The sequence below is a fragment of the Poecilia mexicana genome, unplaced genomic scaffold (assembly GCF_051168715.1).
Source record: "Poecilia mexicana isolate PSO_F unplaced genomic scaffold, ASM5116871v1 scaffold_2, whole genome shotgun sequence".
In the NCBI taxonomy this organism is placed as follows: Eukaryota; Metazoa; Chordata; class Actinopteri; order Cyprinodontiformes; family Poeciliidae; genus Poecilia; species Poecilia mexicana.
Genome location: NW_028263371.1, coordinates 33,513,019 through 33,539,999, shown reverse-complemented (window position 1 = coordinate 33,539,999; position 26,981 = coordinate 33,513,019). Strand labels below are relative to the sequence as shown.

Genomic DNA, 26,981 nt, shown 5'->3' with positions numbered 1-26,981 from the left:
TACGCAGAATTCAGAGGTTGAAACTCGTCAAAGGAAGATCGAAGATGCCATAAACAGATTCCTGAAAGCCGACCATAAATGGTCCTAAGAAACAAATGTGAACAGATATCTTGCCTTGTGACCAACTGACACAAAATTCATGCCGTTACACGAGACGTAGTGTTCTCTAGTGAATTTTTAAGTCGCACTGAATATTTTTAATTGTATTAAAAATATGTTTTCTTTCTTACGAGTGTTTAGTTCGGCAATTTGTTGACAGTCCTGTGAACCTCCGAGCGCTTGAGGAAGGAACGGTAGAGAACGGCTGGCCGAAATTAGCGTTCATAAATCGGATCAACCTTGAGCTAGGCGCCGCTTACACCGTGCAGCTTGAATATCCAATATCCAACTTCAAAACAACTTCGCTGCGGTAAATTTAACGGCACAAACCTACACTAACGGAGCACTAAGTAGCCCACTGGTTTGTTTTTGGAGCAAAATGGTGGTCTGGTGACGTAATCGGTCAAAACGATCACTTTCAATATCTCAAAAACGAAAGCTGCGCAAACGAAATTTTTAACGGCACAAACGGAGCACTAACAGACTATTTGCTGGATTTTTTTTTTTGACCTGGGTGGGGTGTCAGCTTCACACCTTGCTTGTTTTTAAAACAATAAAATAAAAGAATACTTTACTGAGTTTTCCTGCAATATATTTATTAATTTTTTTTTCTAAAGTCCTTCAACATTAATCTCCTTTCTAGTTTAAGAAGTGCCTGTTTAAGGAAACAGGCAAATCCTTGCAGCATTTCTCATTGCTTTAGCTATAAAGCAAGGCATGTATAAATAAATATAAAAAAAGGACAGGAGGCATTTTTGGGACCTGACTCGAGTGCATTTTTATTGAACGTTCATAACTGTTAAAAACATGTATAAAATTGGTCCTGTTTCAGAAACAAGGCACACATAGTCATGTCAATGTTCAGTGTTCATGTCATAATTAGCATTGTCATTTATCATCAACATTATCATCAGCATTTTTCATCTCAGTATTGATCTAATAGTAGTATCAAGCATTCCCTAATATAAAAACATGTTCCAATTTATTTGTCACAGAGGTTAAAATTTTTATTCCGAGCAGCAAGACAATATTCATGCAAAGACAGGAGTGGAGGACAAGATGCGAACGGACTGGATTTGTGGGTCTTTAATAGTAGGTCTCTCGTTCCACCCAGCCTGGAGAAGATGGGAAACAGGAAGTTCAGGTTAGAAACCAAAGAAGGAACCAAGAAAACCTGAAGAAAGGTTAGAGACTCGCCTCCCGGGCTTCGCCTGAGGATCAGTTTACGGATTTCATCATAGATGAAGATGAGCAGGGAGTATGGGAAGGCGCAGAACCACCAGTTGGGTCTGGAAAACACACAAATGCACGGATTAGATGAATGGGAAACTGCAGCTCTGGGTGACAGTGTTGCTACACAACGATCCAGACTCAACCTGTTGGACCACTCACTCATTCTGTTCATATAGAAACAGAGCTACATTTGGAAATTCATATATTCCATGGATTTCTTCAGTGGAAACCTTGAAAAACATGGGGAAGGGAGGAAGGAAAAAGAAGAGGAAGGAACAAAAAAAAGGAGAAAGGAAAGATGGAATGAGGAAGAAATTAAAAGAGGGGAAAGGAAGTAAGGAGAAAGGAACAAGGGGAGGGAAATGAGTAAGGAAGAAGAAAATTTAAATAAAATTAAAAAAGGAAACGAAAGAGAGGAAAAGTAAAAAAAAAAGGGGAAAGAAAGAAGGAAAAAGGGAAAAAAGGAAAGGAAGGAAGGAGGAAAAAAAAGAAAGAAGGAATAGTAGGATAGATATTAGCCTGAAAAATTATTCTTCTATTATGTTCCAGACCTGAAATGTATTACAGTCATATTCCAGACTTTCTCACTCTAGGAATCCTGGATAAACTCTATATGGCTGAAAACACAAGTACTCACTTGAGAGGGTACATTCTGAGGGCGACGTCCATGCCTGGGCAGTAGGAGAGGAAGGCAGCAAGGGCGGTCTCCTCAAACAGGCCGAAGATCAGAATCTTGTTCCTGAAACACAGAGACAGAAAGTCAGGACATCCCACACGTGGTCCTGGCTCAGCTCTGGAATTACCCAGAGTTCAGTGCTCTTCCTCACTTCATGCCCTGCTGGAACACAGAGTTCCTCCTGGTCTTGCAGATGATCAGGTCGGCCCATTGGACGATGACGATGCTGACAAAGAAAGCCGTGTGGCAGGTGAACTCCACAATCTTCCTCTGCTCGTAGGTCTGAAACCAAAGCAGAGTCCAGATTTAAGAAAGACATGCAGCTGGACTGTCCACTGGCTCCACCCATCAGACAGAAGCCACTGACCCACTGCTGTCCATAGCTGTCCTCCAGATCGTTGATGTACTTGTTGTCCCAGTTGACCCGGATCCCCACCAGGGTGGAGGGCAGGAAGCCGTTCTCAGCCAGGATCACGAAGTAGGTAAAGAACCCGGCCAGCGCCTGGATCATCCCTGCAGGATCAGAGGTCACCACAAGCTTCTCAGACACTCTGTCCACTCAGCATCAACCATTCAGCCCACAAGCTTGTGAAATGGCTTCCAGAATCATAGAAATGTGAAACTTAAGGTAAATATCATGAAATAAATGAATGTGCCATTAAATGTCTAATTAAATAATACACATTTGAAATGACCAAGTTTAAATAACCAATAACATCCATCCATCCATTTTCTGTACACTCTTGTCCCTTAGTGGGGTTGGGAGGGTTGCTGGTGCCTATCTCCAGCTAACGTTCCGGGCGAAGGCGGGGTCACCCTGGACAGGTCACCAGTCTGTTGCAGGGCTAACCAATAACAATAACGTTTAATTTGAGCATTTTTGAATTGAAGGGGAGACAAAAGATTTTGCAAAACTATATTTTTTTTCCAACAACAACAAACAACAAAAAAACAAAACAAAAAAAAATCATTTCAGAAGCTAAAATGATGTCTGAAACATTACTGTTTTTAAAGAGATAGATGTGATAAGAATATTGTTGAAAAGGGAAACAAAAATATGTTTTACTATAGCTGAAAATGTTCTACAAGTTCTTCTTGGCTTTATTTAAATGAACATTTGAAGCAGACTTCTACATCAGTGCTGGTCCATTTATTCTGTGTTACTCTTTTTGTTATCTCAGCCCAGAGAGAAAGAGTCCAGATAACTGCAGAATGCGACCTTGGTTTCAGAAGCGTCTATTTACCGATTTGACCGTAGGCAATGCTGATGAGCCTCTCATTAACCAGTTTGTCTGTTTTGGGGTTTCGGGGCTGTCTCTTCATGATGTCACTCTCAGCTGCTTCATAAGCCAGGGAGATGGCAGGAACCTGGAGGAAGTTACAGCAGTCAGGGCTAAAGGCTGGAGCATGGGGGTGTGAGAGAACCTTCAGCAGGGCGGAGAGAAGGACATTACCATGTCTGTTCCCAAGTCAATACAGAGGATGGTGACGGTGCCCAGAGGCAGAGGGATGTTGGCGATGATGAAGAGGAGGAAAGGGGTGATCTCAGGGATGTTACTGGTCAGAGTGTAGGCGATGGATTTCTTCAGGTTGTCAAAGATCAGACGACCTGATGGAGAAGAGAAAATGCTGACTAAAGCCCTCTCCTAGCCTGGTGAAAGATTCACCTAAAGGACATGTTTTAACCTTCTTCCACTCCGGTAACGATGGAGGCAAAGTTGTCATCCAGCAGGATCATGTCAGCTGCCTGCTTGGAGACGTCGGACCCAGCGATTCCCATGGCGACGCCAATGTCGGCTTTCTTCAGAGCTGGAGAGTCGTTAACGCCATCACCCGTCACCGCGACGATGGCTCCCTGCAGAGGAAGCAGAGTCCTGTGGTTTCAGAATAATTCAGCTGCAGCTGCTAAATAACCTGAGAGTTAGAAAAAACATGTTAACTGAACTGGAAGTTCATCAGATCAACAAAAACTAATTCATCTCATAAAACAGGAAAATAAGTAACTCAAGCAGAGGTTATGTGCTCCAGATAATATTTTCAGCAACACTAAAATCTGAAGAAAATCCTTCAACCCAACCACTACTGTTTGGTTTAGACCAGTGGTTCTTAACCTGGGTTCGATCGAACCCCAGGGGTTCGATGAGTCGGTCTCAGGGGTTCGGTGGACCCTCTGCCATGGAGGTAAAGACACACTTGTGTAAAGTCGTGATGACGCGCCCCGCTTTGTCATCACTTGTTGCAGAGCATCATGTTACATTGCTTAGCCAATCAGTGCTGCGGAGGAGCATTGATTGGAGGAGTTCCACTCTCTGCATGGATTTGAACTTGTGTCTTTAACTACTTCAGCAAAGCTCAAAGTTTTTACCAAATTCTGTAGCTTTCGCTGTACTTCTAAATCTGCTCCTTAGTCGCATCTTTTCGGGGTTGCTACTGCCTCTAGTGCCGTGGGGGTGGTAACAACTAATATAATTACATTACTAAATCAGAATACCGCAAAGTCTTTATTATTTATTATAAATTTTTCATTCTCTTAAGAATGTAGAGCTAATTAAATGATCTAAACAAGACCTTAAAGTGGTTCCAGTTTCTCTCGCTGGCCAACCTGTTGAAACTGTGGAAAATTTGAAATACCTTGGGTCGTTCCTGGACAGTCAACACTGACTATATTTTGAAGAACTGTTCTCAGAGACTCTACCTTTTAAGAAGACTTAGTGATCTTGGGGTGACCCAACTAGACTCTAGTTGGGTCACCCCTATGTCTAGAATTTGGGGGTGGGGGGGAATCATATTTTATTTATCACTACAGAAGGGTTCAATGAATGCGCATATGAAACTGGTGGGTTCGGTACCTCAAAAAAAGTTAAGAACCACTAGTTTAGACTAATTTTAGAGATAATAAAAACAATGTTATATTTTAATTGATAAAGATTGAAATTCATTATGAAAGTTTTGTCTCTGATCTCCAATATGTGTCCATTTTTAAAAAAATAATTTGTCCTCAAAGTAAACAGAAGAGTACAATAGAAAATACCTTGTATGGCACACTGCTGTTTAAACTTGAATATTATGTCCAATATTCATAGAGCAAATTAGTTTATCCTGAGCTAAAGCAGGATCAATAGCTGCATGTAGTTATGCTGTCTTCTATCCCTCACTCTGCTACTTTCTCCTACTATTCTCCCGTTTTTAACTTAAATTTTTTTTCTAATTAAATATAGCCACCTTGGCCAATAATAAATATTGCACACATTTCTCAACTGTTTTGAAAAAAACAAAAACTAAAAAAACACCACATAACCAGCCAGACTTCAGCATGTCCATGTCTACCTGTCTCTGGCAGCCCTCAACAATGATGAGCTTCTGCTGCGGTGAGGTCCTGGCAAAAACAATCTCCGTGTGGTACTTCAGGATGTCGTCCAGCTGCTCAGGGGTCAGATCCTTCAGGTCACCTCCATGCACAACACAAGCCTTGGCATCCCTGGATGGAAACATTATTGCATCAGGTCGTTTATTATTCGATTTCAGTAAAGTTGAAGCCAAATTTAAAACAAACTGGGACCAAGAACACGACCCCAAGGTTTTCCACAGATTTTGCCTCTACATGCTAATTACATTTTCCAATAAAAGTACCTAGGATTAACTTCATTGATTGGAATATTCAAACGTGCAGCGATGTCCTCAACAGTCTCGTTGCCTTCAGAGATGATGCCAACGCCTTTAGCGATGGCCTTGGCTGTGATTGGATGATCACCCGTTACCATGATTACCTGTAGGAAGGCAGGTTTTAATCATTATTTATGTTCTGAACGTGAAATGACTCCACTTGGTTTTAAAATATCGCAGACCTTGATTCCTGCGCTCCTGCATTTCCCCACAGCATCCGGCACAGCGGCCCGGGGCGGGTCGATCATGGACATGAGGCCGACAAAGCACAGGTTCTCGATGGGGAAGTTCACCTCGTCCGTGTCAAAAGCAAAGTCATCCGGGAACTGCTCATCAGGCAGGTTGAAATGACAAAATCCGAGAACCCTTTCTCCTAAACCTCCCAGTTCCAGATAGGCGTTCTGGAAAGCGTCCTTCATCTCGTCGTCCAGAGGCTGCTCCTTGCCCTGGATCATGATGGTGGCGCAGCGGTCCAGAATCCTCTCTGGGGCTCCCTTCATCACCAGTAGGTGCTTGGACTCTGCTTCAGCTCCAGAGTTCTTATGAATGGAGAGCTGATCATGATAGAAGACAGATTGAGTATGTCATGTTTTCCATGTTTTGTTTATAAGCTTTGAAAGTTCTTGAAAGATTATTTTATTTTAGTTTTCTGATGTCACACCTGATACTTGTTGGTGGAGTTGAACGGGATCTCGGCTATTTTGGGGGTTTTCGCTCTCATTTCCGCCACCGATCCACAGCAGAGCTCAATGCACTTCAGCAGAGCAGACTCCGAGGCGTCGCCTGCCACATCTCGCTTTTTAACAAAAAAACATCAGAAACATCAGTGACATGAAGTCTCCATCTTCCTACTTCCTTTCCGTTTAATTCAACTAATGTAATGTGTGTAATGTGTAACAGGTTTCAGGAAAAACTTTATTTTAGGTTTTTTGCAGTCATAATTACAGTGTTTACCCTCCATACATTACGTAACAGAGACTTAAAGAAAAACAATGAGCCGTGACAGACAAAGGGGTATTTATAATGGCAGACAGACATTTACTTGTGATTATCGCATGCGCACGCACGCTATAAAAACAGGCTACAAAAAAAGCACACTCAAGAGAGTCTCAGAGCCAAGAGAGATGGATATTTGTGTTTGTGCTATTAGCGGAGGAGTTCAGACACGTGAAAGAAAGTAGTAAACTTGTTTTTAACCTCTAGTTAAATTTAAAAAGATAAAATAAATTTTCTGTTCAATGTTTGATTACAATGCAAGACATAACTTGTAATACATAAGAGTATTTTATTAGGAAGTTGTGTTTTATTTGTGATTACCCCAACATACTGATTTTCTGTTTAAAAATTCAACATTTCCAAGACTAAATTTTTCCCGTTATCTGCTGGTAGGCAACGTAAACTAAAAAGTTAGTTCCACCAACTCAAAGCGCTTTTCCGATATGGTATAGAGTGGAACCAACACAGTATTTGGCAGAAGCTAATGCTATAGCACCAAAACAACATGGGATTTGGTGGAAGTTAATGCTGTAGTGCAGATTTCAATTCAAATTATATCTGCTTTTGAAACACTACAACTCTCAAGCACCAATTAAATTTTGACAAAATTTACATTATGTTACATAATTTACATTTTATAATAAGTGTTAACCCCTGTGGTTGTGTCAATGCTCTGCAGAAGCTCCTTTCACTGCAGGACTTTTGGGCTTCACCTCTAAATCTACAGGATGAAATCTGAATCAAGACAGAACAGAAACCCACACTTTTCACATCTGTGTGTAAAAAATAAATAAACAAATAAAAAAATAAATAAATTTTTCTTCTACTTCAATGTTTAGAAGCAATCTGACCCCATGTTATTTTAATCCATTTGAGTTCAAAAACAATCAGTATACAAGGTCACTATTTACAGAGAATAGAAGTCTATCAAGTAGAAGAGGACTGTACCTTGAGGATGGGAACGTTGTTCTGCTCGGCCAGGAATACGGCTCGGTTGCAGAGTCCAGCGATCCTGGCCAGAGACGCCCAAGTGGCCGAGCTCCGGTCAAACGAGGTGCCACTCTGGTTCTCAGTGGTGTCGGCTTCATGGATTTGGTTGTCGAACCACATGTGGGCCACGGTCATCCTGTTCTGGGTCAGGGTGCCGGTCTTGTCAGAGCAGATGGTGGAGGTGGAGCCCAGAGTCTCCACAGCTTCCAGGTTCTTCACCAGGCAGTTCTTCTTGGCCATACGCTTGGCAGTCAGAGTCAGACACACCTGGAAACAAAAAGCAGATCGATCAAAACTGATGGGATATTCTTGAAGATTATCAGATAAGAGGAAACAATGGATTTCTTCACCTGGAAACAAAAAGCAACTCTTCACTGATTAAATATTCTTGACGATTCTCAGAGAAGAGAACAAAGAGACTTGTAGACTCACAGTGACGGTAGCCAGGAGACCTTCTGGAACGTTGGCCACAATGATACCAATGAGGAAGATGACAGCCTCCAGCCAGGTATAGCCAAGGATGAGGGAGAGGATGAAGAAAGACACACCCAGGAAGACGGCCACTCCAGTGATGATGTGGATGAAGTGTTCGATCTCAATGGAGATGGGTGTGCGTCCCACCTCCAGTCCAGAGGCCAGTGTGGCGATCCGGCCCATGACAGTCCGGTCTCCGGTGCTGATCACTATGCCGCGAGCCGTTCCTGCAACCAGGGTTACATCTTTGACTTAAGCTGACTGATAAAAGTTGGTGAAGTGCTTGAAAGACTTCTGGCCTTGTACCTTCAACACAGTTGGTGGAAAAGAAAGCAATGTTCCGGGTCTCCAGCGGGTTCTCATTGGAGAAGTCTGGAGTACGAGTTTGTGGTTCTGATTCGCCCGTCAGGGACGAATTGTCCACCTGAGAAACCAGAACACATATTTAGATTGAACAACAAGAAATAAAGACACAGGGTTCACTTTCAGAGACAGAATCAACTTCCTGTTTGACCAAATCAGGAAGGACCCTAACCAGTGACCTTCAGAAAAATATGGAATTTTATTTAAGCATTTGAAAAGTCTGGATATGTATGATCTTTTTTTATCTTTTGTGTCATCCTTCCATCTCTCCTTTCTGCATACAAGCATCCTTCATGCATCCATTCTTCTCTTCACATCAAGCCATTGTTCCAGATTCTACCTTAACAGAATTATCTGCTTTAAATTTGGACACTTTTGTAATTTTCCATTTAAAAGCATTAACCAGGACTTAGAGTTCATGGGAAGTGTTTGCTGGATGGACGCACTAAAAGATGAAATCCTCTGGATGATCATTTACACACCAAGTCTCCAGCTGCTTCAAAGAGCAAAAATCAAAGCCAGACTTGATATTTCAAGCTCAACTTCAAAGTCACAATTATTTCAAACAGATGTTTCTCTTCTTTGGGGTTATAAAGCTACAGGTTCAGTCAAATGTTGCTTCTTAAAGGTTTTGAGAGAGAGAGCAGGAGCATCAACCTTGCAGCCATGAGCAGAGATTATCCTGAGGTCAGCTGGGATCCGGTCTCCACCCTTCACCTCCACCAGATCACCGACCACCACTTCCTCGGCATTGATGCTTTTCTTCTCTCCATCGCGAACCACCAGGGCTTGCTGCAAGACCACATGTTTTAGCTAGCACATTCTCAACATGAACACATGGATGAATGCTATGCTAACAGAGACACACCTGAGGGACCAGGTTCTTGAAGGAATCCATTATCTTGGAGCTCTTGGCCTCTTGGTAGTAGGAGAAGCAACCGGTGATGATGACGACAGCAGACAACACAACCCCCAGGTACAGCTGCAGACAGACACAGTTGTTAGCTCTTAAGAGGGATCCTCTCAGGATCTGAAGGAGGTTTTCCTACGTTGTCATTTGCGGGCTCCTCCTCCATGGCAGCCTGGATCCCGTAGGCCAGGAAGCAGAGGACAGCTCCAGTCCACAGCAGCATGGAGAAACCGCCAAACATCTACAGGAAGTCACAGGATTAGAGCCAATAAATGGAATGAACTCTAAAGTCTCTGACCAGGGGGGTCTAGTTTTACCTGTTTGCAGAACTTGACCCACTCTGGGGTGGTGGGAGGGGGGGTGAGGGCGTTGGGGCCATCCCGGGCCAGAATCTCAGCAGCTTTGGCTCCAGTCAGACCCTGGAAGGCAACAGAAGTCACGTCACACAAGGCAGGAAACCCTCAAGTCACGTTCTTAGTAAGTATCATCATTGCTCTTTACAACACAATGAAACATTGATAGGTCCAGAGGGGACGGCAGGTGCTGCTGTTGCCTAGCAACACAGCATGAACAGGAGAAACAGGGCTTCAGGGTTCATCTGCAGTAAGGGGAAGAATCTTGAAGGAAGAGGAGGTTAGGACGGGACAACATTATTATTAAGTTTATTTGACAGGGGCAGACACACATCGACGTAGACAAACTGAACAAAACAGCAGTCCCATGTTTGTGTCATAGTGTAATAGCAACAGCTAATTCGCAGCACAAACAGTGAAACATAAAACATCAAAAATGGATGCAGTTCTGTTTATGACATAACCAGAGATTTTTGATTTTTGAAGATACCATCAGCACAAAAGGGCTGTGGAAGGTGGCATGCTGAGCCTGCAGAGACCCCAACTAGAGCTACCAATCAACTATTCTCCTTTATCTGTCCTGCATGACCAGCAGCTAAGTCAGGGGGCTTTTAGCAGCAAGACGCGGAAAAACTTCTACATGAACATGATGAATTGGGAAAATGTCCGCGTTCTACAAGGAAAGGTCCATTCCCTTTGTGAATCAAACACTGAACACATTACATATTTGATTAGCTTCTACATAATTAGCATGATTAGCGTCATGCTAATTTTGATCAGATCCCATTATTCACCAATACTATACTATTCTATTCATCACTACTATTCATCACAGTAGTTCATGGAACAAGGCCTGGAGGTCTGATTCACAACACAGTAGACTTGGTACAAAAAGCCATTAAATGTTTCTGGGTAGTAAACGCTAAATAAAACGTTAGCTGTGCCAACATTAAAATGCTAACAATAATCAGTAGCTCCACTAACACCAAACTGCTAATCATAAACATTTGTCCTGCTACTACTAAAGCACTACACCAACACAGTATTTAACAGAAGCTAATGCTAAAGTGCAAATTCATGAAACTGTTGAGTTAAAATAACAGGCTGAACTTTGTCTTTATCATCCTTCAGATTTAACAATTTGTGACCTTTTTAGAAGTCAGTGCATCCTAACTTAACTAATCTCTTACGTTTTCCTCTAAACTTTGGACATTCTTTAGTTTTAACCTTTCACCAATCACTTAATGTAGTTTTTCAGAAAGAACAGTTTTGGTTTCTTCTAACTTTTATTGCAAACCTCATATTAAAAAGAAACATGTGGGATATTTGTCTCACTCACGTTGCTGAGGTCTGTCCCATATTTGCGCTGGAGCTCGTCCAGGTTCAGCTTGTGATCGTCCTGCAATGAGAGACAAAGTGTTCATGTCTGGGTCCAATATGGCCGACGCCGGTGACATTTGGAGCCCGTTGGGAGATGACCTTTCCATTCTCCAGAAAGCACCTTTAAGACAGAAGCTATGACATTTACTGGTTTAAATGGACAGAAGGAGAGGGAACACCTTCAACATGCAGTCCACCAAGATGTGATTAAATCTAATTGAAGTGGAAAAAATACATTAAATGTTAAACAGGCTCTTACAGTGTTTTTTTTTTCTCTGATCTCAAAAGAGAAAGTTAACAGGAGCAGAAAAGCTACAACATAAAGGATGTGACGTACAAACTGAAAAAGAGCCTGAACAATCAGAGGAAGGCGTCCTGCCGAGGTGGGACACTCACCATGTCCACTTCCTTCTTCAGTTCATCCATATCCTTCTCCTTCTTCTTCCCTTTTCCCTTCTTCTTGCCAGCCTGCTCCGAGGTGGCAGCCAGCTCATACTGCTCTCGTCCTTCCTGGCGACACGGAGGATAAAGACCAATCATGGGGTCATACCTGGTTTTGTCCAGGATGCACATCACGGCACTGAGTGCAGACGACGACAGCCTCTACTGAGTGACCTGCAGCAACAGAGATGGACTTCCTGCTCAGGTTTCAGCTGGGATTCTGGCGGGGCTTTGGAAATTCACACGGTTTTGCTAAAAATTTGAAAGAATGTGATTATAGATATTGGTCTGAATGATCCTCAGCTGTTGTAAAATTATCCCTGTCATATCATCATTCCAGGGTTTCCCCCAGTGTATTATAAGCCTGGCGGCCGCCATGCTTTACTAGCCCCGCCGCCAGGCTAAGCGTTAATTGTTTACGTTTCCAGGAAAATTAAAAGAAAAACAAAACAAAACAAAGCAAAAATTGTTTTTTTTGTTTTAAAGCCGGGCTGCAAGCTTCTCTTTTGCTCTTAGCATTTCACTAGCAGAGCAGACTTATTCCTAAAGGATAGGTTTATAATAGATAGGTTTATAGTTTATGCATTTAAACCCGACAGCGCGCGGACCAATCACACAGCTGGCGCCTCTGCGCTTTGCCTCGCGCGCTGCCGCTGCTTTACCTCAGCGGGATCGCGCGCGCCTCCTTTCACTCAAGCTGGACTCAGGCTGACCTGTATGGATCTTTACATCAACTTAGTGAGGAATTATGATCCTTTGGAGAACTCTAGGTAAGAGTTTAAAACCCGCCGCGTTAGCTCTGGTTGCGCAGCTCAATGTGAACGAAGGAATAAGTGGTGGCGAATTCAAAGGTGCGTTGTGGAGTGGTGAGAATGATTTATCTTTGTGAACGAACAATTATATGCGCAGTTTACATCTGAACACGCTGCCCGGCGTGTGGCTCTGTGTCTGTCTTCCCTGTAAAGTTTATGTCTGTGGTCCCGGTTGGCCGGAGTGTTTGTGGATAGATAACGAACAGCGCTAACCTCATTATGCAGGTTCAGCCTAATGAGGAGCTTTAACGCTCTCCTCGGAGTCACGCTTAAGGCTGATTTTACATTATTTTATTATTTTTAGTATTATTTTTCCAGTTACACGATGGATCAAACCACATCAAATGCGTTGTCTACTTAGAGTTAATATGCCGCACGGAGATCTGAGAAACTCGTGACCGTCAGACACGGTCGAGTCCCATAAACTCGACCAACCAGAATAGTTTCTGTGACGATTAAAAACTCAACAGACACGAAATGGAAGAGCTACTAAAGCCACATTAGCAGAATTGAATTAAATCTCCTGTTTGTTGCGTAGTGCAGCAGATTACCTCATCATGCAGGGCCGGACCAAGGCTGCATGAGGCCTTGAGCAGAATTTGACTTGGGGGGGCCCCTTTTGTTGCTAAAAATACCAGCACCTCTAACAGCTTCTGTGTTAGATTTAGTGAAATATGGGAGAAGGGAGTAGTTTAATTGCCCAGCCTAAAAAGCAATAAGTTATCATCGCAGTTTACTAAATTGGATTTGTAAATTCAAACATTAAACTCACAGCATCAGATTGTTGCTATGGTAACAAAAAAAAAATCTAACTATGAATATTGTTCTTTGAAGTTTTACAAAGTAAACTTGCCAGCTCCTTAAAATCTTGTATTTAAATATTAAACCATTTAAAATAATTTATGTATGCCTAAACAATTGAATAAAATTTAACAGCATTGATAATCTCAATAAACAAGTATTACATTTGTATCTGTGGTCTGTTTTAATAAATTAGCATTTATGGGGCCCCTGGGGGCCTGATGGAGCCGCTGACTTAATTTGGATTAAACAGAAGTGGAAATTTGTTGTTTTTAGACTAGTTGTGGGTTTAAATAGCATTTCACTCGAGATCTTTTCCCATAACATATAATTAAACAGTAATACTTTTACATTTCCAGTCAACTTAACATCTTTTAATACAAAAACACGGTGAGCCGCCTCGACGCCCTGACCACCGGGCTTAAGCAAGTTTTCTGGGGGAAACCCTGCATTCTGTAATCTAAAAGTGATGAGTGCTGGGGGCGATCTGGGTTTTGAATTGACTTCTGCGTCTTTCCTATAGAAAGTACTCCTGGCCATGAGCTTTTGTTTTTCGCTGTTCGTCTCCTCTGAAACAGTTTTTAATAGTTATTGCAGTCATTCACTTTGTGTTTGCTCCAATTTATTAGGAAACAAACCCTGGTTCGGTGGCTCTATGCTCCAAGAAATACCTTTTGAATATATATAGTTTCACAAGAGAACCATCTGTTTAGTTTTTGAACATCAGCAGAATTATCTTGCAATCTCAGCCTTCAAAGGATAAGAAAGTTCAGCTGAAAGGAACCCTGATAGATGAACCATCAGGGTTCTTTGAGTTTATTTCACATTTCAAGTAAGGCTTTTCTCGTCTCCCATAGAATACAGAAACACTAATTACACTTGAACAGATAGAAAAAATAGAAACTGGGTTTCCCTCCAGGTTTTACTTGTCTACCCACTAGACTGAGCATCGACGGTTTATTTTAAACAAGTTTTTTTTTTTCTTAACACCAGTAACAGTGACAAGGAAAACAGATTAAGCTAGGTTTATAGTTGATATCCAGGGCGAGAGGGTGCTAGAACCGCATCCAAATCATAATTCCAAATTATGATACCTGTTCATTTTTGTAACTTCTAACAATTTTAAACACAAAAACACAGTGGCCCCCGATGACATACCACTCTAGCGCCCCCTACCTCCAGACTCAACAGGTTTTTTTGGGGGAAACCCTGATTCTTGTAGGATGTCAAACAGGCATTGACCAAGTCAGCTCGAAGTCTCAGAGTGACGATCAGTCTCGAACATCAATGCTTCATATTGACAGAAGGTGGTGGAGCTTTAAACTAAACCATATTCCTTCAACACTGAAAACACTTCCGGCTGGTTTGTGACTATCTGAGCACTTGACATCCACAAAGCGACACTCTGCCTCTTGTCTGTCCCTGTCCCCCTGCAGTCCCCCGCTGTCCCCCTGCTGTCTCCCTGTAGACGTCCTTCCTTATCACCAGCCGTCCCTGCAGCTGACAAAGCAACAAAGCCTCCAACACAGATCCTCCTTCCAAGCAGCTGTGACGAAGAAAAAGAAACATTTTTTAGTTAACTTTATTTTGATGGCTTGAAACTGACCCCTGGCCTATTTAAAAGAGCCTTTATTTCTCCAGCATGAGACGATTAGCTCGCTCTGTTTGTCTTAACACCTCCAGCCTATTTCTTACACTGCAATAAGACCAATATAATGAGCTTAGAGTTGCTTTTAAGGCAGCAGCAGATGGTCAGCCAATAAACTGCTTTGAGAACCACTACAATCTTCAGAGGTTTACATGCCTCGTGTTGTCACATCTAAAACTGGAAAGCCAAGTTTATTCTCCCAGTTTTAGCAACAAGGTGGGGAAATGAATGGGATATCAGGATCCAAATGGGAGGGGGCATCTATAGAAATAAAGTCAATCATTTCAAATGATGGTGAATAATGGTGATTTCCATTAGAAGTGGACAAACAGCATCATTGAGGCAGTTTGTTGTCATGATCTGGTGTAAGTGGCTTATGGCTCAGAGTCACGTTCCACCCCCTGGTTGAACCCACCTCAGCCCAACACTTCACTCACTCCTGAGATCTTTATTATACAGTCATCATCTATTGAGTAGTCGCAAAAACAATTGTGAAATCCTGGAGGGTGAGTCCACTGGAGTAGAAACCACAAGATTCGCTGTAGATCTGAACTGGACTGAACTCTGATTGTTGATGTGAATTTACAAAAATATGAGACTGCAATATTATTACAATGACAGCTTGGATCATATTCTGCATTTTTGTCTCTACTGTCCTTCAACAATACAAATAGCCCACCCGTCTCACTCAGCTTCCTAAATTCCATCACTAAGGTCACCATCTATTATAGATTACATTAATTGCATAATGCTGAAAAAGACCATTTTCAGAGCAAAATCCAGACAGATTTCCAGACTTTTCTTTGCAGTTCATTTTGTATCATCCGATGCTGTCTAAAATGTAGTCCTGTGTTTTCATCCGTCGGTTCCACCATGCTGTAACAGCTACAGGTCTGGTACAGAACCAGTGCTTCCACCCAGACCAACTTAAATCAGGTCCATTATGGAACAGAGTATTCTAACACAGTTTCAGTTTAATTTGTAAAAATGTCTGAATCCAGCAGATTTAGGGCTTTGTTTGGGATTTCAGACTAAATTTAGGAGGCAAACATCCAGTTAATCTAAGTTTAGTTTACAGACCAAAGGGAAGTGAAGTCGTTTTCATGTTAGTGTGAGTTGGAGAGTGAAACACCAAATACTGGAGGAGGAAATGTTAAATCAACTAGGAAAATATAAGAAAGAAATTAGAAAAAAAATCCCCATTTTATACTTTTCATAGTTCTGTAGACTTGGTAATTGATGAAAGCAAATATACTTTTTATGACTGCATTGGGACCTAGATATTGCAATAATGTCTCATGTATTGCAAACACCAAGAATGTTGATCCAAAAACACAATTCCTTACAAAATCCTGACATCCGAGTTCTTGTCTAATCATCACATTTAACCTTTGACTTCTGAAGTCACATCAAACGTCTACGATGAACACCTGACAAGACAAGAGGCAGACTGCTACAGGAGACTCATCCTGCTTACTCCAGCTCTTTAGTCAACCTCAGAATTTGATGTTATAACACTAGAACTTTCTCTGTGAACCCGTCTCTATTGGTGTCGGAGTTTGGGTCCAAGCAGAGCCAGTAGGCAGTAGTAGTAGGCAGAAGCTGATGGGAGCCAGAAGCAGCAGATGCTAACATCGATCAGGAGTTAAGGCTCGTCAATAATTCAGCAGCTAACAGGGAGCAGAGGTGTGAGGCTGGTAGCAGGGGGGCAGGGCTAGCGGAACGCCAGTGGACTGCTAATGAGGCAGCTGGGCTCCTGCAACCATGTTCTTCTCTATTACTTATTTGGGCGACAAAATGACAAAATATGGACATCTGTCCTCGGCCCAGTCATGGAAAATGCTAACTAATATTGTTTTTCTAGGGCTTCAGATGACAGAGTTTCCCAGAGCGCCGTGTGTGATCCAAGCTCACTCACACATACACATACAAACACCCCGGCAGGCCAAGCTGGGAAAACACTGGGCCTGATCTTTGGCTTGGGACCACTGAGTGCCCTGGGGCCCATCATCCACATGTTGACTGGATCAAACCTGACTCATCACCTTCAGATGATTCTACATCTGTTGCAGTGCTCTCTGATGTACAGAGAGCACTGTTGTCTACTTTAGGACCTTCTGTTCCTTAAAAGGTTTAATAATTCATATTTATGCCCAGATGGTTGATTTATGCCCGGTTTGGCTGATGGACAAACCGTGGACAAACACAGGGATGGTGGACAAACCAGAAAGAAAGAAGGAAGGAAGGGAGGAAGGAAGGAAGGAAGGAAGGAAGGAAGGAAGGAAGGAAGGAAGGAAGGAAGGAAGGAAGGAAGGAAGGAAGGAAGGAAGGAAGGAAGGAAGGAAGGAAGGAAGGAAGGAAGGAAGGAAGGGAGGGAGGGAGGGAGGGAGGGAGGGAAGGAGGGAGGGAGGGAGGGATAGATGGTCTTGGTAAAACTTGTATCATTTCTCAGTTATTTCTGAAATGCAATCAGTCCAGTAATGTTACGGATTAGCTCTGAAAACTTCAGTAAAATCCTTCAAACACATAAAGAAACATTTTGGCTTTTCAAGCAGGCATTTACCCTGCAAAATCACAAAACCCTTACCAAGTAATTTTGCTCCAGTTTCTACTTCAAATATCTTAATACACTTGAAATAAGATACAACTAACTTACTAATAATATTTAATCAAGATATAAAAGCTTGTTTTAAGTCAATAATTCTTTAATACCGATGTGTTTTTAAGTTACAAAATGTTTAAATTTGGCAGGAAATTTGAAAATATCACTTGATAATTATGTGTTGTTCAAAGATCGAAGATTAATACCTGAACACCAAACAAGTCTTAAAAAATGTAAACATTTTAAAAAGACTTAAATAAATAAGCAATGCTTAGCCTGGTAGCCCGCTAGGCTTATAATATACTGAGGAAAACGCTGTTAAGGAATTATTGACTTAAAGCTAGCTCTTATATCTTGGTGAAATGTTATTTGTAAGCTAGTGTAGTTGAAAAAAGGTCAAACAAAGATATTTGAACTAGAAAGTGGACCAAAAATTCTTGGTAAGATTTTGTATTTCTGCAGTGAAAAAAAAAAAATCACCCTCCTCCAGCTTTCCCACAAGGAGGCAAGAGGTTGCTTTTGAACCAATCAGAGCCCCCATCACTAAAACAGATGTAAACAGTGGAAAAACAGCTGAACTCCACATTCAACCAGCAGAAGCAGAGCAGGCATGCTTTCTGCTCAGTGGCCTCAATCATGGAAACATTGCATCATCACTCCTTAGATTAAGACCCACAGTCAGAATAAAACTCATATTTATGTTAACCAATCACCTTCCAGGAACCAAGACCACAGAAATCCCCTCAAATCCTGAGTGTAATCCAGACATGTACCATGTAATGCAGTCCTAGTTAAAGGGACAGTCCCTGTGTGTCAGTCCCCTTTTGGTTCATGTTAGTGTTGAAATGTATGGATACAAATTTAGACCAAAAGATGCAAACAGCCAACAGCAGATTTTCCAAAATCTTCACATCATAAACCATTTAAACATGGACCAATAACACCAACACTACACAGGAAATACTTTTCCTAATTTCATAATCCTGCACAACCTGAAGTTGGTCTGTTACAATAAAGCACAGCAGCAGTCATGGTAGTAATGTGAAAAGATGAAAGTTGAATAATTTAGTAATACACTATGCACTGGAGAAGATTTTTCCTCTACCAACTTACAACAGAAGAATTTGTCTTATGTTTTTACAGGAATCTAATTTCTATTCTGAACTTCGTTTTAATAGAAAATAGAAAATGAAACTAGAAATTCAGCTCTTAGATCCTCACCTAATCATAACAGAACAAGCTCTCTTCTGATTGGGTGATTTTAGGAATGAAAACTGGGCCAAAGTTTGCATTTGGTCAATGTTGAGCAAAAAAGCATTTCAATTTTAAAATAGATAAAAAAAAATAAAATAAAAAATTGGGGGAAAAAATACTATATTTTAAATGACTGGAACAAACAGATATAAGAGGTCATCAGTAGAGTTTATTCTCTAAAACCTCCAAAAATATACATACATTTTCTGCTTAAGCCTAGAATAATTTTGACACACGTGTTGCCATAATTTATGGAGCAACAGTTTCTCGCCTGTTTTTGTACAATCGCCATGATTAAAAATTCAGACAAATTTATCCAATCCATTTTTTTTGTGTGTTATTATAGTCCAATACAAATGTTTTCTTCTGCAGCGCTTCCATTAAAATAAGAGACAACATGGCCACTTCAGGAGAGTTGAGGAAAAGTCAGGAAGTTATGAGGATGTTGAGATGGTGACAATGTCGGATGAAAAGAGTAAAAAGATGAAAGACAAGAAGATGAAATGGAAAAAATAGAGCATTAAAGGAATGTTTTATCTTCTGGTGAAGTCTACTGTACTCCCAACAATGGCTCTTTGTGCAGCTTCCATCGTCCTGCAGTTACAGCACAGGCACCGGGCTCAGAACCCAGTTCATGTGACTGTTAAGACCTCAGGCATGTGGCCCGCTTCATCCAAACACCAACAAGCCATTTATTACTGGTGATCTGCCATTTTCAGCCACTCTGGTCTCATGATGCTCTTAGTGGAGATTACAATCAGAAATCCTTCATAATAATGTTAACTTCAACAACTGGATTGTGTTGCAAAAACTCAACAGCATTGGACAGAAAGACGGGGATGATTCGGGTCTGGAAGATCAACCTGCTGAACACAGAGTCAGAAGAAAGCATCTGCTTGGAGTTTTCAAAGCGCCTCACGTTTTCCAGGCAGGATTCCTGTTGGCAGCCCTTTCTGGTGCCAGGGTGTTCAGCCAGATACACAAGCTGCTCATTGAACTGTATCCTGCTCACTTCCAACACACACCAACTTTGGACGTCACCCGGTTGCTACCAACAACTATTACCCCTCCTCTCTGGATACATGAATGGACAGAATTCTCCACCTCCTTCTCTTCTTTCTTCCCAAGTCCACTCTCCCACGTCTATCCCTCCATTATTCTCTCACTTCCTCCAACAAATCTTTTCTGTTCAAACTGTGAAAAAGGAGTGTGTTAATTTACACTGTTTAGAACTCTTTTCACGTCCTCTGCAGTTTCCAATTTTCACTGAGCGGAACTAAAGTTGGCCAGCTTTCTGGAAACCTGTTGGAAAACTAAATTCCTACAAATCAAGAACCCAAATTCACTCTACCTTTATATGACTTTAACAGAGTTTACTGTTCTTTAAAAAGAAATAATTGTTGAGTTTTCCATGCCAAGTTGTCCTTTTCCATTACAATTTTTAAATCTACTATTTCCAAATATCCAAAAAAAAAGAAAGAATACAGACTAATCAGGTTCTTGACCTCAAAGTCTTAAATTGCCTCCTACATTTTCAGGATGTGTGTAGAGATCAATGGATGATTTTGGTCTTTGAAGAATGAACCATTGTCTCTTTGTACTGCTAAAAGTGTAGGTAGTAAAAGGATTCATTCTAAGGGGGATTCCTGTTGAGGTTTTCTATAGAAATCCCAACGAGGCAAGGCAAAGTAGTAAAACAAGCAGTTTTCTAGAAAATCCAGAATGGGAAGAAGTGCAAAAGAGAAACTTGAAAACTTTGCTTGTGCTGAAAAACATGAGGTACTGAGAGTAAGCATACCTTAAAGAATGGACAGATCTCTTGAACTGGGTTTCTAGGCAAAATCAGTCAGGTGAAAACATCCAGAAGAATAACCAGGGATGCACTAACAAATCAACTCCTTAATTTTGTAAGATGATCAATTGGTCAACACTTAAACATGAAATTGATCTTATCAACCAATCTCATCTACCTCCACAAAGGTCCTAACATCAGATATTCTGTTCTTCTGCTCTGACATGAGAGAAAAGCCGACTGACCTCTGTCACCAGGTCACATCTGACTGAGCAAAAGGTGAGTCAGATTTTTTTAACAGATGGGTTATTGGTCGGAAAACTTACGGTGCACCCCTAGGTATGACTGACTACTGGCTGTCTCTCCAATCCAAACTGAAAACGCCATACAAATGACCAAAACAGGAGTTACAAAGTTGGATTGGTTGGAATGAAGTTCTTAATGTAAACTAGCCACTTTGCTTTTAATAAATGAACCTACAGACTCCTCCTGAGGTGGGAGTCCCATTGAGATTATATTGACAACTCCAGTTAGAAAAAAGATCAAGAGGCAGACCAACTGGATGCCTACTCAATCTGGACCTAGGAAGCTTTGATTGGAAGTACTGAAGAATGAATGGCTGAACGATGGTAGCTAGACAGATTACATGAAAGGGAAATTCAAGAGTCACCATTAGTGGGGAACCAATCTAATCTGGGAATATCATCAGGTCTGCCAAGAAGCTTGAAAGGTTTGATTGCTAGAATCAAAACTTTGGATACTACAGTACGATAGTACTCTGTACTATCCAAAACTCTAGTCTGTGGAAAGACGGAGTACCATCTACAAAACAAACAGATTTATGCAAGGAGGGACAGACTGGCCACTGGAAGAGATTTCTGTTGAGGTTTCCTGTCAAGTTCATCTTGGAAAAGGTTAAGAAGCAGATCTAGCAACAGCTAGGAATACAGTCAAAAACATTTGAACAGGTTTAATTTAGAGAAAGACTTGTCAAAATACCCCATCTCCAAACCAATCTTGGAGATTTCTTGGTAAATTTATATGGGGAAAGGGTGAGCAAGTGGATCTAAAGGTCAGATTCCAAAAGAGGAGCCAAAAACATTGGCAGACTGAATTCACCTGGATGGATGGATGGATTTAACATAGTAATTCCTACACTCTAAATCTAAATGCAAGCACTCTCAATTTAAAAGTATATTTCAAATCAATTTTATATTTAAAAACAAATTAAAGAAAGAAAATATTTTAAAGGCATTTAAATTGGAAATATCTAAAACTTAAACACTTCCTTTTTTCTACCTCTTCTAATTGCCCTACTGACATTACTGAAGTTAGACACTATAGTTGAGTAGGGTTAGGGTATCACCTCTTGGATTCGTCACAGAACATTTTGAGCTTTTCATTCAGTAGAAGAGTAGAGGAAGAGGAAGCATTTTCTTCTGACATTCTGAAAGGAAATGTTCCACTTTCTGCTGAGCAACAGGCTTGTGGAAAAAAAAGTTTAACAAAACAAAAACTTCCAACTCAGATTGTGTGAGGAAAGGGGCAGAGATTAGGAGAAGGAGAAAGCAATGACTAGTGATGCAACAATCAGATGAATGAATACACAACAGTAAGGCAGCGGGAGCTACAGATGAAGGAGAAAAAGGAAATAAGTACACTGTGTTCTGAAACAGACAAGGGGCAGTGTGCGACAAAATCCCGTTAATACACGATGACTGCCGAGCGGAAAGAATGTTAAATCCTTTAGAAAGGGGAAGGAAAACAGGTAGAGAGAGAACAAGGGGGTAAATGGACTGAAAACAAATAAATGTGAAGGTCCAGTCCCTTTGGCTAAGATTAGAGGTGGCCAGAGGGCTGATGGTCTGTCAGTTTACGCTGGGAACCCCCCTCCCCGGAAAAATAAGCAGCTGAAAGGCTTTAATCTGGAACATGTTGTTCTAAAGTTCCCTTTTTCTGTTTATTTAGCAGATTGTTCTACTGTGGATTTATTTGTTCTTAATCAACTCTGGAATTCAGAAACTACACACAAGGACATTTTTCATCAGCTTTCAACTGTACAAAAATACAACTCTATGAAGAATCCAAGGACATCTCTACATAGTTTTCTAAAACCAGACTGAATCATGAAAAATACTACAGAGATCAGGGTCACTGCAGCCTAGTATGGATTCTCTACAAATTCCAGAATAATATTTTTTATGGTTTGCTTTACAAAATATACCATTCAACCAGAGACCAGCTCCTGTAATTAGTTTGGAGAGATCCGAGAAGCTCAACTGGTTTGACACAGTGACAGTTGGGAAGTTTTACTAACCATTAGGATAGCACTAAGAGTTCTATTGACTAGCTCAGGCAAGCTAGACAAGTTCTTTCAACTGGCTCAGAAGAATTACACGAGAAACAAGTATTTTTTTACCTGGAAAGTTAGCTTTATGAGCTACGTTAGCAGGTTCAGAGACTTTACCCAGTTCAGAGGTAACCCACAACACCATGGCCTTGTTCCGAGCAACCAAAGAAGCCCCTGTAAAAATAAAACTATCTGGTTCAGAGTTCCCATATAGCCAAGATACCAGTTCCATTACCTTTAACTAGTCTGGAGCAGCTCAATCAACTTTCATAACAGGTTCCAAGAGCAAACATCTCAAAGTACAAGGCGCCATCAAAGAGCATCTCAATGAACATGACTCTAAAGGGAAATAAATCTAGAAACATGCCAAGTTCTTTGCTTTAGTTTATCAGGTTTTCCCACCTGATAGTCCACTAGACTTGGTTTTATTATGAACCAAAGTTGCAACATTTGTTCCATTTCCAGCTGCTGTGGTTCTCTTACACGCCACACAAACCCTTTGAAAAAGCTACCCCTTTCCTGTGGAGGCGCTGCACCAAGAACCACATGTAAAGCTCAGAAGAAGTCACTGAGTGCTACTTCTTTTTTCATAAAATGTAAACAAAAATAGAGTGGCATAAAATTTTTGTGGTTGTAGGATTTGCCTTTTGTCTTTAGTAAAAGACCACGAGTCATTTCTCCCACTTGTACTGCACTCTCGTGTTTGTTTTGATTGTATTCACTCAGAATGCCCTGCGCCATAGTCTGCTTCCTGGTTTTGGAGAAGTCTCTGGCCCACTTGCCATTCACAAATGCATTCAAACCACACCAGAATTCACCTAAACCAAACCAAGACCCAGGTTAATGGGTGGACCAGAGTTTACTTTTTTGTCTGCATTAGAGTTCAATTAAAGATTCACACCTCCCCAAACGAATCAGACTTTCTAGGCAAGTGAACTAAAGTTGGATTAAAGCGGGCTAAGCAGGGCTGATGGGAATGCAGTACTTTGTTTTGGTAGCTAAATTAGGTGACTGATTAATTCTAACGCATTTCCATCCTCCATAGCAGTGTTTTCTACTATGGGAATTCAAAGTGCGACTTTGAATTCCCAGGTTGGTTAAATTTAGCACATACAGTAGGAAAAACAACAATCTTCACAAAAAAAGAAGGAAGGACTGAAAACTCTATGTGATTTAAACTCTTGAATTAAGTTGTGATGTATGAATTATTCAATCCCCATGAAACCCCCCTTCTCTTACAACTGCTGAGCACTAGGACTGCAGCTTGTGTCACCCTGCCCTCATTTTGTTTCAGATCTTATCAGCAATCCACTTCACATCTTTCTAGCTGAAAAACGCTGTTGATTAACCGAGACGTCCAGCTGCTTGGGTTTAAAAAAAGAAAATATTAGTTTAATCAGTATATTGGGAGGGTTGATGAACAGAACTATCCGCCCTTTCCCCTTATATCCATCTGCAGTCAAGTTCCTCAACAGTGGCAATGCGGCAACTGGTGCCTTATGTCTCAACCCCCTCCACCCATCTGCTTCACACCTCCCTTTCTAGATCCCCCTCCAATGACGCCCCTCAGCTCACTTGGTTTAGTGTTTTTATCGCCCTGTGTTGTGGAGAGGGTGAGGAAACCGCAAAAAGGGCAGCAAAGAGGGACATCTCATATTTAAAACAAGGCAGAAGTCCAAAAAACAAGGATGTGGGGGTTGGGGCACATCGGAGGTCTCGTCATACATTTGCACTCAATAGCCCAGATCTCCTCAATTATAGCCAGACAAGTTCTCATCCTTCTCTGCAACAAGACAACCACCTCGTCCACATTTGGCTGCATTTACCAGAGAAGAAAAGGAGGGGAAGCAGAAAAGAAGAAGAAGGGGGTGCTGTGGGAAAGAGGGGGGATGTTGGATGGGGGCAGGGCATGGCTTTCATCTCATATGGGAGCAAGCAGCAGAAGCCAAAAAAAAAAAAAAAAAAAAAAACACAGGATGAGAAAGCATGAAGACTTAGCCCAGAACGAGGAATTCCTTCTTCACATCTCCCACCAGATCGGCTGGATCTCGTCCCCCGCCACCACCTGCTTCTCTGTCTCCTCATCCCCACCGGGGGTAAATTTGTATTCCGCAGAATGGCAGGGTGTGGCGGCAGAGATCAGTTTCATCTTATGGTGATTCAAGTTTATGGAAAACGGACAGCAGTCGGTTTTGATGTAGCAGGATGGTCAGAGAAACTATCTGAAGGATGGAAATTACACCTAAAGACAAATTTAAGTAAAGGGGAAACACTAAACTGGGAAATTTCAGTCAAATAAAATTAAATACCGTTTTCATGACTGTTTTTTCCTCTATATGCTGTAAATAATCAACACTATAGAAAAGCAGTCATAGTCAGCCTCCTTACAAGGAGGACTCCAGATAAGTCTGACATAATGCAGAACAGACAAAAAAAAAGCTGCAACAGGAATACACTAAATTAAGTCGCCTCAATGTTTCAGAGAAGTAAAAGGAAAAAAAACTTGTAGAAGTAAGACTTGCAACATTTTAGGCGTCTTCTTCCAAGTTTAGCAGCCACTTTCAACATTTTTCCCTTGAAAGGAGCACTAAAAGTTTTGCCCTCCACACTTTACGCCCGTTATTTTCTTAATTGTAACAGCTTTTATTTCCACTAAAGCAGGCAAACTTTGACAGCCAAAGGCGGCGGAGAACATCCCGTTATGTAACCCGACACCGAGCAGTTTTCCTAAGGAGCATCTCTCCTCCTTTTCGGGAAAACACGAAAACTTCTCAAACATCTCCAGCAGGCATTGCCTCAGACAGCCCCAAATGTGCTCAGTTTGAGGAGCTTCTAGTCAACGAGGCTTAAAACACGGAAACAGCGGGCATTTACACAAAATGCAGCTTATCTTTCAACACGTTGGTCTCCACCTTCTTTTCGATCAACATCGATTTACAGACACTTGTTAGAATGTTGTTTAAACCGCCTGTTTATGAACAGATCCGCCTCGTTTTTCTTAAAAAGAAAAAAATATATATACTCACCCCTCTTCCCATGGTTGCAAAGATTATTTTTTCCCTCTTCAAGTAAAATTGGTCAAATAAAACTCCGCCTTAAAAAAATATATACAATAAAAAAAATCTATCAAAATAAAATGAACTCTTGGATGTGCTCTGTATTTGTTTTATTTTTTTTATTATTATTTAATCTTCAGCACGTGTCACTCCTTCTAAGCACACATCCGAGCTCGCGAAACGCCGCGGCAGAACTTCTTATAGTCGGCGTTCCTTCCATTATGACGTCGACACGATTTGCCATGGTAACCCCCACGGAAAAAGGCGGGGCTTCCTCCATTTCTTTTTTTATTTTAAAACCATGCAACACATGGTACGCATAACATCATACCATGTACTACTGCGATTTTCAGAAGAAAATACAGGTCCGGGATTTTTCTTTCAATATTTGTTAGAGAATTAATTGCTCACAGCTTGAGCGATATTCCAGTTATTTATTTTGTTCAAAGGGCTAATTCAAAGATTGAATAAATACAAAAAAAAATAATAAAAATCAGTACAGAAAATTCAACATCCAAGAAGGCAGCTGACTTGGAATGTATAGTCACTCAGCTCAGCATAGTAGATGAAATAGCTGATTGGTCAGAGATCTGAATCCAAATATGTGAATGGAAAGTTGAGTGGAAGAAAAAACTGGGTTAGACAAAGCTGTTAAAAAGACAGGGGTAATCACAGATATGAGAAGAACCAAATCCTGTCCAAGATTCAAGGGATGGTCTGACCAAAAAGAGAAGGAGACTGTTGCTTATTGGTCCAAACTCTTCCTGTGAGATTTTCAGTATTTGTGACTATTTATTTTTACAGCATTTTCAAACAAAGAACAGAGGACAAAGTGATTTAAAGCCAAAGTGACTACATTAATTTGAAAAAAGAGACCCTTTTACCATCTAATAACCTCTAATAACCCATAGATTGCTTTTGGGTGTATGCATGTTTTGCTAATTGGTTGTAAAAAACTAAAACCTTCAAACTAAAGTGTTTAGTTGATGTGTTTTAAAATTACAATAAATCTTAAATTTAGACATGAGATGTAAAAGGGTAAAACAAAATTTGATTAGATTTTTATTTAAATGTCACACTATTACATC

General features: G+C 41.0%; 1 protein-coding gene across 1 annotated transcript; it reads right to left on the bottom strand.

Annotated features, from left to right (window-relative positions):
- Positions 1–851: 851 nt before the first annotated feature.
- On the bottom strand, positions 852–26,252 carry atp1a1a.1 (ATPase Na+/K+ transporting subunit alpha 1a, tandem duplicate 1). Its single transcript, XM_014990534.2, has 22 exons — positions 25,864–26,252; positions 11,534–11,647; positions 11,097–11,156; positions 9,722–9,823; positions 9,544–9,645; positions 9,363–9,476; positions 9,152–9,286; positions 8,438–8,555; positions 8,090–8,358; positions 7,616–7,924; positions 6,333–6,467; positions 5,854–6,225; positions 5,639–5,775; positions 5,336–5,486; positions 3,695–3,863; positions 3,463–3,617; positions 3,253–3,376; positions 2,376–2,521; positions 2,160–2,290; positions 1,970–2,071; positions 1,297–1,388; positions 852–1,214 (listed from the first exon to the last, which is right to left on the bottom strand). Exons 1-22 carry the CDS (start codon positions 25,873–25,875, stop codon positions 1,186–1,188), a joined length of 3,078 nt encoding a protein of 1,025 aa, XP_014846020.1. The 5' UTR covers positions 25,876–26,252; the 3' UTR covers positions 852–1,185.
- Positions 26,253–26,981: the final 729 nt, after the last annotated feature.